General features: G+C 35.9%; 1 protein-coding gene across 1 annotated transcript in view; it reads left to right on the top strand.

Moving 5' to 3' along the window:
- The window catches only part of HCRTR2 (hypocretin receptor 2), a 359074-nt gene extending 350384 nt beyond the window's left edge, over positions 1-8690 (top strand). Inside the window, exon 7 of the mRNA XM_053711967.1 lies at positions 8467-8690. Within this exon, the coding sequence (XP_053567942.1) occupies positions 8467-8690 (224 nt within the window). The remainder of the gene's footprint in view (positions 1-8466) is intronic.
- The last annotated feature ends 4705 nt before the right edge of the window (positions 8691-13395 follow it).

Raw genomic sequence — 13395 nt, forward strand, 5'->3', positions numbered from 1 at the left:
CAATACCAGCTTTCCCTCCCCCACCGGTGTTGCGCGGGGGGGTACTGGCCCTGCAGCGTGTCTCTTCTTTGGCTATAACAGCGGCTGCATCAGCAAGATCACACGGACAGGATCAAGTACTTTTCTTTTTTCCCCAGTTGGGCCTTATCAACTTTGGAAGTATTCATATAAGAACTAAGTGAACTTTAATCTACAACTCCGCTACAAATGATTCTCACTTTCAAGATAAATATACGTTTATTGTAGCAGAAGAGCTGATTTAGATAATTACATGTTTTCTTAGCTATAAAGTATCAAATAGTTATTTTTTTTTCTTGGGGATAGTAAATAACTGGGTTTTTACTTAAGTTGTGTTATGGAAAGAATAGTTACAATTTTTCCCATGGCAAAAAATTAAGCTAAGCTTCTGCAAGTTATACTCTGGGTTACTAATAGTAGGCTACAAACCACTGTTACATTCTTTATTTTTTTTATTTTTCTTCTTCTTTGTGCTCCTTATAAAGATTAACCTAAAGTTGAAGAAAGACTGGGCAGAAGCTTGAAATATCTAATTTTTTCTCTGGGTTTTAATCTTAGAATGGATTGGCCTATATTACTAGACCCAATAAGCCTACACCAAACAGTTAAGGCTGTGTAGATTGTTGTGAACACAAAAGGAAGGTTGTCATATTTGGGTGAATCTATTTAGAGAAAACAATAATAGATACTATTAACTTTTGTTTTACTTAAAGTTCTGTAGTCACCTGATATTTCTGATTTGTTTTGTCTGTTTTCTATTTTTTTTCCTGAATCACTCCTATAAAGGGTGGGCCCTATTGCCCTGGTTGGGGAAGGGAGGGAAGGTCAAAGGGAAGAAAAAGGGGAAAAACAGGCTCTGGTTAGTTAAGCCTTTGCTCAGGTTCTTTCACATAACCAAATCAGAGGCAGGGCTAACTTTGTTTCATATACTCTATACCCTCCCTAGGTGTAAATTAAATCTAATTCAACGCATCGTTGAAACAGAAAGTACTTTAAATAGCTAGTAACTTCTAGATAGTATCACATCTAATATTCACATTTTTCTTAACTCTACGAAAGTTCTGTTATAAATAAACGGCTGTTAAGCAAAGGAGGATTAGAGGCAAATAATATTTTCGGTTATTCTCCCAGTTTGAGAAAGGGGTCCCTAAGAGTGCCTAAGTTTATTGGAAAATTTCCCATCTCTATAACTGAATAGATCTTTTTTTTTCTCTTTTGCCCCCTGTGTATTCTTTTTCTCTTGGTTTCTTTGCTTCTATTTTGGCACAAAAAATATAGAATAGTTCCTTAAAACACCCGAATATAAAATAAAAAATCACTCCTCCACACGCTCACTCACCCCCCTTCCTTCACTTTGTTTCTCTACTTTTCTTCACCTTGAGGGGGTTAATTCCCCTATACTTTCTCACCCCTTTTTTTTTTTTTTCCTCTCACTTAGGGTAGTAAATACCCCATATTCTCACATAAAGTGGTTGCACAAAACTTTGCACAATCTATAACTACACAACTCACATACTTATATCACTATTTATAAATTTCTCACGTTTGAGGTTTTGTTTTGTTTTTCTTCCACTTACAAAATCACTATTCTTAAAAAGAAGGGGTAGTAAGAGGAAGGGGTAAGGGGAAGGAGCAAAAGGGAGAAATCTCTCTTAAACACACCACATGGATAAATATTTCCACAGTCACCTTAAAAACTCTCCCCCAGCTATGGCAGGAAGGCAACAAGATAAAAAGAATAAAGTGACCCATGAAACCTCAGCTGAGGTCCATACATCTGGGAGCATCTCCCCAGTAGAGCCATTCGACATCCAAACCTTAGTTAGCAAGATCTCAGAAGCTCTGGCTCCCAAATTTGATGGTTTAAAAATAGAAATTAAGCAAGACATTCTACTCCTAACAAATGAGGTAAAACAATTTTCGCATAGACTCTCTGAGGCTGAGCAGAGAATCTCAGATTTCGAGGACACTAACATATCCCACAAAAATAATCTTGAGGCCATAAATATAACATTATTAAAAATCCAGAATAAAATGGAAGATCTTGAAAATAGATCTAGAAGGAATAATTTGAGAATCATTGGAGTCCCAGAAGAGAAACAATTTGAGAATTTAGACAAACTGCTCACAGAGACATTACCCAGACTACTGCAGATCCCTGAGTTTTACCCTAGGATAGTTATCGAGAGGGCCCACAGAATAGGGACACCCACCCCAAATAAAACCAACATGAGGCCAAGACCCATAATTGCTAAGGTTTTGAATTTTCAGCATAAAGTGGCAATGCTCCAGGCTTATCGCAAACATCAACCTATACTTCTAGGCAATGTAAAAATTCTAATGTTCCAAGATTATTCGGCAGAAGTTGCCTCAAAAAGAAGGGTGATTGCCCCAATATGCTCAAGGTTTATAAGCCAAGGTGTACGGGCTACCTTACTTTATCCAGCAAAATTAAAAATACAAAGGGAGGGATGTACATATTTCTATGACTCAGCCCAGGATGCAGCGAAATTCTATGATGAGATATTCCCTCAGGACACAATTAAAAATGAGACTAGGTATGGCTGACAATTTAGACACTCTATCTATTATAAAATTGTATAGAATACCTGGAAGCAGGAGATGGGAGGGAAGTGGGGGTAAACTTCCCCTAGCAGCCTGTCCACAACGGGACATTGGAGTTTTTTTGAAGTGCTCTTTGTTTTTAGTGTCTTTTGTGTTTTTTTTTTTTTTTTTCTCCTTAATTTCCTTATTTTTAAATGGCTACTGATAACAAAATTAAATTAATTTCTTGGAATATAGGGGGCCTAACTTCACCTATCAAACGAAAGGCAATATTATCTCACTTGAGGAAAAATAATGTTGATTTACCCTTCTTGCAAGAAACTCACTTAAAAGCTGAAGAAGTGCTTAAATTGAGGACCTCTTGGGTTAAAAAAGTTCTATTTTCTTCTTCCTCAAATAGAAAGAGTGGAGTGGCGATCCTCCTGGGGAAAAAACTTCCATTTGAGATTTTACATGTAGATACAGATCAAGAAGGGAGATACATAATCGCAAAAATTAAAATAAATAAAACCCTTTATACTTTTTGTAATGTTTATGCCCCAAATGTTTTCAACTCCCCCTTCTGGGACACTCTTCAAAACAGGCTCATGTTATGTGCAGAAGGTTATTTAATTCTCGGTGGCGATTTCAACATGGCCCTGAAGCATCCATTAGATAGACTAAGGCAGAGCTCTCACATTACAAAAACTAAGAGAGATAATTTGGAAACAAAATTATTCATTAAAATCTCAAATAACCTGAAGGTCTCTGATATCTGGAGACTTCCAAATCCCGAGGCCAGAGACTTCACCGGTCAAGGGCTCACAAATCTCTATCTCGGATAGATCTCTTCTTGCTTGATGATAGGCTCTCTAAGTCAAATGTCATTGCAGAAATGTTTCCAATTACTATTTCGGACCATGCCCCGATCTCTCTTTATTTTCAGCTAAACCCCATTTCTTCAAGGAATACTGGCTTTCGGTTCCCTCGTTATTTAACTACTGATATTAAGTTAAAAAATTTGCTCATAGCCAAATTCCGTGAATTTGCAGTATTTAACTGTGAGTACATCATTAAACCCGCTGTCTTCTGGGAGACAGCCAAGGCAGATCTGCGATGCGATATCTTAGCATACAACATAGCAAGGACAAAAAAATTTAAGTTAAGAGAAAATGAACTACTAAAAGCAGTCACAAATGCTTATAATCAATATATTTTTTTTAAATCATCTGAGAATTGGGTTAAGTATACAACCGCTTTAGCAGAAAGGGATTCATTTCTTCTCTATCAATCATCTCAAAAAGATCTTAGACTACAGGCAAAACTGTATTGTTTTGGGAGCAAAACTGGGAAGCTACTTGTGAACCTGGTTAGTCGTGATAGGGCCTCTCCTTCAATAAACTCAATATACTCTAAAGGTAAAACTTATAAGACAGCCGAGGAACTTCTTGGTGTCTTTGCAGATTATTACAAGTCTATCTATGCACATAAGACCTCGGATATTAAAGAACGGGAGGAGTTCTGGGGGAAAATTGAATATCCAAAAGTAACCTCTGAAATATTAGATGAGCTATGCGCCCGATAACAGAGACTGAGGTATATGCTTCAATTAAAATGCTCGCCCTTAATAAAACTCCGGGACTGGATGCCCTTCCAAACGAATTCTATAAGATTCTAATGTCTGAAATAACATCACATCTAACTCTACTTTTCAATGATCTTTACATAAAGGGTAACACCCCTTCTCCTGACTTTGTGGCTTCATACACTTCTCTCATTCTTAAACATGGCAAAGATCCAGCTGAAAAAGAATCTTACAGACCCATTGCACTCCTTAACACAGATTACAAACTTTTATCAGCAATATTGGCGCAAAGGCTCCAATTTCATTTGTCTACAATTATACACAAGGATCAAGCTGGCTTTTTGATGAAACGTAACTCTTCAGCTAAAATAAGAGAAGTGTTTCTTGCAATAGATCATTTCAGAGCAGAGGAGGGGCAGCAAGAGGTGAGTAGAGTGGGAACTCAGGATCTGGCGATTATTTCAATAGACGCAGGTAAGGCATTTGACTCAGTACATCATGACCACATAGCATTCACTCTACAACAATTTGGGCTTACAGGCCATTTTTTGAGCTTCTTTAATAATCTATACAAGAATGCCTATACGAGGATAATAGTTAATGGCTCCCTCACACAGATCATAAAACTGGAGAAAGGTACAAGGCAGGGCTGCCCTCTCTCCCCGCTCCTATTTGATTTAGCTATTGAACCCCTTGCAAATCAAATTCGGCAGCATATAGAGGGGATCAAGATTAACAAAAAAGTCTTGCAAACCACACTATATGCCGATGATGTACTAATATATATATCAAATACCTCCAGAAATATCCTAAAACTTCTTTCTATAATCCAACAATTTGGATCATTTTCAGGTTATAGTGTTAACTCCGCAAAATCAGAGCTCCTTTGGATTAAACAAACCCAGGACTCATTAACATCTATCCCCTTCAACATTGTTCAAGACTCCCTCAAATATCTAGGTATTTGGATATCATCTAATCCTGACAATTGGTACTCCTTGAACATACTTCCGGTTCTAACCAGTGTTAAGGAAACGTTAAAAAATTGGCAGAGTCTTCCACTCTCAATGTCGGGGCGCATAGCTCTGTACAAAATGTCTCTTCTCCCCAGAATTCTTTATGTTCTTCAGAACACTCCTTTGCTTCTTAGAACAAAGGATGTTACTTCATTCAATTCTGTCTTACGAGCATTTATCTGGCAAAAGAAAAAAACGAGAATTTCGTTAGCCAGACTATCTTTATCTAGAGATCGGGGAGGACTCTCTCTCCCCGACCTTCGTTCTTATAACCAAGTATTCTTGGCACGAATCGTAGCAGATTGGCTTACTAATAGCAACTACATTACAAATGGGGAACTAGAGAGTAATATGGTATATCCATATTCATTGGTAGCACTGATCCACTGCAATAGTAAAACAATACCTATTGAAATAAAGAGGATGAGTTCCATATTTAACCCAATCTCCATGTGGAGGAAGATCTGCCTTGGCCTTCACATACATGCTGAGGTTTCAAGTTATGTTCCAATAATGAATAACCCCCAGTTCCCAGCAGGGCTACAGTCTGCTTTATTCTCCAAATGGGCATCGTTAGGCTTGGTAAAACTTGAACAATTCTTAGACTTTGAGAGGAGATGTATTAGGTCTTTTGACTCCCTTAGACAGGAGTTCCACATTCCCAACAAAAATTTCTTTGCCTACCTGCAAGTGAGACACTTTGCTCTCAAGCAGATCACTGATTACGGGTGGGACTGGTCGCTTGGAGAGCTAGAGAATTGGTTGATATTATTCAAAAATCGGCTTACATCAATCTGTTTTATTTATCAAACTCTGACTGCATCTAAGGGCTCTGACACCTTGGAGAAACTTTACTCTAAATGGTCCTCAATGCTTGGACAGGACTCTCTAGACCCAGTCTTTCTTACTTTTTCGATTCAGGAGGCCTCCCTAGTCACTCTCTCAGCTACATGGAGGGAGTCACACGTAAGGCTTCTTCATATGACTTACTTTACCCCAGAAAAAGGTTCTAAATGCAAGAATATTGGGTTCAATAAATGCCCAAAATGTTCATTTCCAGCCGCTGGCCTACTGCACATGATGTGGGACTGTCCAAAAATTCATAACTTTTGGTTGAAAGTGCAATTTTGGCTTAATAATATAGTCAGCGTTACTTCTTTCACATTTTCTCCCAGGAGGATAGTTTTCTTTGCTGACAATCTTGCTACATCACACCGCACTGGTAAAATCATAAGCATGGCCATCTTAGCGGTTAGATATTCGATCTTAAATAAATGGAAATTAAAAGCTACTCCGAGCATAACTGAAGTTAAAAACTGCTTAAAAAAGCAATGTATCATTGAACGACTCGACACTAATCTACAAAATGATAAAGACATAAAGAACTTTTTTCTAAGTGGTCACAATTTATCAAAGCACTTACCCCTAGTGAGATTGAGTATATAATCTATCCTTTTAAAGATAGTGAATTTATTCTACTAGGGATATGGTAAATTCTGAATATGTTTTATTTTTCCTCTGGAAACCGATGCAGCCTCCCTCTCTCCTTTTTTCTTCTTTTTTTCTTTTTTTTGTCTTGTTTGTCCTTATCTTCATCTTTGTGCATGTTTTTTGTTGCGGTGTGTCTTCCTTTCTTTTTTGTCTTCTCTCTGTGTAGTTGTGCTTGATCTTGTTTTATTAAGGAACTTTGTATGAACACAACTGTTTGTTTTGAAAAAAAGAATAAAACCCTGGTTCCCAGTCAGGGGTAAACAAGATGAGCTGTAGTTTATATTATAGGATTTCATTCTCTAGTGTTGGTGATAATTGTATTTTGGTCTAAATATTTTCTTCTCACTTGAGCAATTACTTAAGGGGAGGGCTGACTATGAAGTACTTATAAGTACGCAATATAGCCTTAAACACTGTTTTATGCTTTGTGTTTTCTTTTTTTTTTTTCTTGCAAGCTTTACTTGTACTATATCCCTTATTCTGTAAACAGTGTGTTAAACTCTGCTCTTTTTTTCTGTACCCTGAACTGTATAACCAATAAAAGAATATAAATAAAAAAAATTGCATGCTCTATCCGAATCATGAAAGAAAAAGGTTGGGGTTCCTATCCCTTTAAAAGTCCAATGACATATATATATTTCATTAGCGTCTAGTCTTAAAGTGGCAATATGGTAACCAGCAAATCATAATGAACTTTGGCCAGATTACATGTGGCGCACTAATGATATCTCGGTACGCGATACACAATATTGCTGGACTGACTAATAATAGCTTACGACTTGATATTATAAGTAGATGATGAAGTGCATTGACCAGAGATGGGTTAGCGCAGCAGGCTTTGCTTAAGCGCAACCTAAACTTTAAATGGATATCACAAGCATTCTAACTTGAGCTCATGTTACAAGTTGAAAGTTATAATGTGTGCTTGAGCGAAAGCCAAAACTATTTTGTGCCACTTGAGATGTAAAGTAAACTTTAAGGTTTTAAAAAAAAGTTGCACAAAACACATAAAAAACCCATTAAAGCAAAGTATTATATACATATGTTTACTTAAAAAATCAAATATACACACATAAATACACACACACACATAATATAAATATATATATATATATATATATATATATATATATATATATATATACACACTTACTGTTGAACCCTTTCCAGTCAAATACCTTGAAGCATGCAATATCCTTTTTACTCATTTTAATGTGTTTTAAAGTTTTGAATAGAAATACTTGAAATGCCTTTGTTCTTCACATAGAAGAAACTGTTCTTTTTATGTTTAAATATACTGTAGATAGATGATACATAGATAGATAGATAGATAGATAGATAGATAGATAGATATGATCATACCTGTAGCTCTATATCTATATGAATACATTTATATATATATATATATATATATATATATGTACACAGTATATATAAATGTATTCAGATAGATATATAGCTATAGGTATATATTTTGCAAAACAATAATCATATCTATCTATCTGTCTATCTATCTATAGAATATTTAAAAATAAAAAGAACATTTTCTTCTATGTGAAGGACATAGGAATATAAAGTGTTCCTAACAGCTTCAGGTATAGCCCAGTTGGTCTAGTGCAGCGTCAGGTTAGTGCACAAATGATAATGAATAGTTGTTGTTTTTTAGTACTCCCATCGAAGTCTATGGGGAGAAAGCATGGTCACGATATCCAAAGTCCTGAAGTTAGATTGTCACTAATCTATTCAAAGATAACAATTAATCATTTGTTTTCAAATAAAATAATAATAATAATAATATTTTAATTATTATAGGTAAATTTAGAGAGGAATTCAAAGCTGCCTTTTCTTGCTGTTGTCTTGGAGTTCACAATCAAGAGGATCTTATCGCCAGAGGCAGAGCAAGCACTGAAAGCCGAAAATCATTGACTACACAGATCAGCAATTTTGATAATGTTTCAAGACTTTCCGAACAGGTTGTTTTAACAAATATAAGCACACTGCATGCAAATGGGAGTGGTGCTATTCATAATTGGTAGCATTCATATTTTGGACTGATTTTTACAGCTGATATTTATAAAAGCAGAGAAAAAATATATAATTGTAATTATGATCACAAAACTAGAATGTAACTGGAATGTATTATTATTTAAATTAATACTCCTTTGTCATCTCAAAAGTTTTAGAGATGTAAATATGTGTATAAAACAGACACAATGTCAAGCCATAATGCTGAACTAAGTGAAAATGCCTGGAACATATTTTTTTGTAACTGTCAATGAAAAATTACTTTAGCGCTCAAAACTGACAAGGTGACATAAATAAAGCAAATTTTGGCTTCTTAAGTGTTGATGCAAAAAAATAACATTTTGACATTTTTTACTGCATTACTTATCCATTTTCTTAGTGTTATGAAAAGGAATGATATAGGTTCACTGTTATAGATAAATAGATAGATAGATACTGTAGATAAATACTGTAGATAGATACTGCACACTTGCACTCATAGAACTGCCAGGGTGCCAGCAGACAATGCATATAGCTACCACAGAGTGAGCATTCACTGGTATTTTCAAAATACATATATAATCAATTGTCCATGGGATTTACACTCTCACCTCCAATACAGATGCCAGGGTGATGCAAATGCTGTAGTACATAATCTGCACTTGCACGGCTTTTGCAAACAATTCTTATTTTATTGGTGATATTTCAGGGGTCCTAAATCCCCTTCCTCTGACCAACGTTGGAGATTTATGTCCCCAAAATGTCACAAATAAAATAAGGATTGTTTGCAAAAGCCCAGACTACAACATATACTGTAAAGAAATATATACACATATAGATAGATAGATAGATAGATAGATAGATAGATAGATAGATAGATATGTTACGGGTAAAGTAAGAAATCCAGGTAATCCTAGGATTACCTGGGTAAAACAGACATCACCCAAGTGGCTGTGGCTAAAACCCGATGTTCTGTAATTCCCCTGTCTACACTATGAGGCCTATTTATCAAAGGTCTGTCGGAACTGATCCGACAATGCGGATCAGGTCCGACAGACCTCGCTGAATGCGGAGAGCAATACGCTCTCCGTATTCAGCATTGCACCAGTAGCTCTTGTGAGCTGCTGGTGCAACGCCGCCCCCCTACAGACTCACAGCCAATCGTCCACCAGCAGGGGGGTGTCAATCAACCCGATCGTTCTTGATCAGGTTGAATTGTGGCGAATCGGCGATCTCTGACCACCTTATCAGACCACTGCTCCATAACTTGTGTTTCTGGTGAGTCTGAAGACTCGCCAGAAACACGGGCCCTCAAGCTCCATTCCGAGCTTGATAAATGGGCCTCAATATCTTTTGCCTCAGCCTGGGGGGTTCAAGGAAAGCACCCAACCGATCCTCTGGCATCCACCACAAGTAAACCTATATAAAAGGATGTTTCTATTTAAGGGCTTTAAATACCAGCAATCTTTAATGATTCAAATGTATCTATATGCTAAATTCCAAAGTTAAAATAAATCAAGTGAATGTATACAGTATATATATATATATATATATATATATATATACATATACATATACAGGTAGCCCTCAGTTTACGCCGGGGTTAGGTTCCAGAAGGAATGGTTGTAAATCGAAACCATTGTAAATTGAAACCCAGTTTATAACGTAAGTCAATGGGAAGTGAAGGAGTTAGGTTCCAGGCCCCTCTCAAAATTTGCATAAGGTACACCTAATACATTATTTTTAAAGCTTTGAAATGAAAACTTTAAATGCTAAACAGCATTATAAACCTAATAAAATAATCACACAACACAGACTTTGCTTGCATTTTTCTGCAAACAGTTCTTTCTATGCATTCCAATCTGGACTGATTTATAGACAGGAAGATCTTGTGCCTTTGCAAGCTGCTCGATAGCTCAGGTCTGGTTAAACTGATTAATTTCAGCTTGCTTGGCTTGCATATCTTTGCTGCAACACAAGCGTACAGCTCTACCTACTGGCTATTTTAATCAATGCACTGCTTCTCAATGCTTTTCAATAGTAGTCACATGACTGAAAAAAAGGTTGTTATTCTGAAACGGTGCAAATTGAACCGTTGTAAACCGAAGGCCACCTGTATATATATTTATTGGAGTTCAAATAAGGGAGTTTCAATTTATAGGATTTTTAGATTGTATATTTCAGTGTAATTACTCATAATTTTCACAATGCTCATGCCATATAACTATAATATTTCGAACATTTACAAGTTTATTTTGAAACAATGTATATATTGTGCTGATAATATATGCATTGCATTGTTCTTCAGAAACACAGTTTATTATAATATTTTACTTACTAAAACTAAAATACACAGAATACAATCTCAGAAAACATATCTACATGTAAGATGCATTTTTAATTTCAAAACTTAATTTGTACAATGATTTAAACATTTACATTTAATTCATATTTTTTTATTATTAATTGTAATAATGTTGGGGTGTTTAAACTTTTGAATGACAAGAAAATACTAAAACTAACAAACTATACTATATTTTGTGATATTTCAGAGAAAAATCCATTTGTATAGAATATTTATTTAAGGTAACAGGAGAAAGAATTTAAGATTTTTTTGAGAGATAAAAAGTAAGATAAAAAAGTCTTATATGAGCTATAGTTATTTTCTTTTACAGAGACAATGAATAAAAATGGCTGCCTATTGTGATTAATAATTTAAAAAAGCAGGGTATTTTATTTATTTAAGTAAATTAAGTATTTTAGAACAGAAAATACATAATCTGATGCTGGTATTTCCTTTCTGTATTACAAAACATCATTAGAGATTTGAATAGTTTGTAGTCCAGTAAAAATAATCACCAGTAACTAGATAGTAGACATGCATTCTGATAATTCGTGATGATTCAAATGCTGAAGAAGGTGGGTGCTTGAGACATTCATCTCTTTTCAGTGCCAGATTCTTTTTTGTGAAAGTGCAACACAAATCTGTGCAAATCCAGATCTTAGTGCGTTGTACATTCACTAGAAGGAATCAGGAGTTATATGGCAATTGTTTTGGGGTTTTTTTTGTCTACTTTAGTGCTAATCCCAATTCAGGAAAGACTACATTCATGTAGGTTCATTAGGCTACGGAGTGGTCTTGTTTTTGGGTAGATCATTTTCAAATTTCATTGAGGTTTCTATATTTTCTAGCCAATCACCAGTGAGCATTCTTGGTATTAACATTATATACTCAAATTGCCCAATACATGATATCTCACGTATAAAACATGAACCTCTAGAAAAGAATTAGAACAATAACTAAAACCATAACACTTTGGAAATAAATTAGCAAATTAATTCTTTAAATGCATGTAGTTGGGATGTATTTGCATTTTTTTGTTTGTTTGTTTTTTTGTTTTTTTTTGTTAAAGTTAAAGGGACATTCCAGTCAAAATATAAATGCACATAGATTAATTACATCTTTGAATAGAACAATTTACAATATACATGTATTAGCAAAAATGCTTCTAGTAAAAGTTATCACTGTTTTTGAGTTAACATTTTCTCTGCAAGTTCATGTGAAGCATAGCTAGATATTGTTACTGCACCAACATTTTAAATATTGCAGCTGCTCAGATCATCACTGGGGCTTGTATGATGTCCGCAATAAACAAATTGAGTAATTAACAGATGGTACAAGCAATCTTTAACTCTCTGAGCAAGTGCTGTGTTTAAAATGCTTGTGCATGGTGCATACTTAAATACACTTTTGAAACAGCTATAGCTTTATTAGAAGTGTTTTTGCTAATGCATGTAAATTACAAAATTGCTTCTGTTCAATACCGAAATGCAGCCATGTGGTTTCCAATTTTGGCTGGAATATCCCTTTAAATTGCTGGAAAGAACTGAATTTCCATCTACAATCTCACAGACACAAACAATGGGTTGACTGTGGGCTCCGTTCTTGAAGCTTTATCATGATTTTTCAGCCATGACTTGGCCCCTGTAAAGTATTTTGCCTCTTGGTTGTGTATTAGTTATTTTGTTTTTATTAATTTGTTTCATAATAATCATTAAATATTGTTGTGATGCCAATATTCTTGACAGAAGTTTTTCTCTGCTGCTGGAAGTTAGTAGCTGCTCGATAGATACAGCTTCATTGATTTGACGAGGGGCAATTATAAATCTCTTACGGCTAGATTTGGAGTTTTGTCGGTAATGACCCGAAAAACTAACGCCCGCGTTTTACTGGCCGCACCATAAAAATAACTCTGGTATCGAGAGTCCACATAAAGGCTGCGTTAGGCTCCAAAAAAGGAGCGTAGAGCATTTTTAACGCAGCTTCAACTCTCGATACCAGAGTTGCTTACGGACGCGGCCAGCCTCAAAAACGTGCTCGTGCACGATTCTCCCATAGGAAACAATGGGGCTGTTTGAGCTGAAAAAAAACCTAACACCTGCAAAAAAGCCGCGTTCAGCTCCTAACGCAACCCCATTGTTTGCTATGCGGTAACCCTTCCGACGTCTGCACTTAACACTCTAACATGTACCCCGAGTCTAAACACCCCTAACCTTACACTTATTAACCCCTAATCTGCCGCCCCCGCTATCGCTGACCCCTGCATATTATTATTAACCCCTAATCTGCCGCTCCGTAAACCGCCGCTACTTACATTATCCCTATGTACCCCTAATCTGCTGCCCTAACATCGCCGACCCCTATATTATATTTATTAACCCCTAATCTGCCCCCCA

The sequence above is a fragment of the Bombina bombina genome, chromosome 4, assembly GCF_027579735.1.
Source record: "Bombina bombina isolate aBomBom1 chromosome 4, aBomBom1.pri, whole genome shotgun sequence".
In the NCBI taxonomy this organism is placed as follows: Eukaryota; Metazoa; Chordata; class Amphibia; order Anura; family Bombinatoridae; genus Bombina; species Bombina bombina.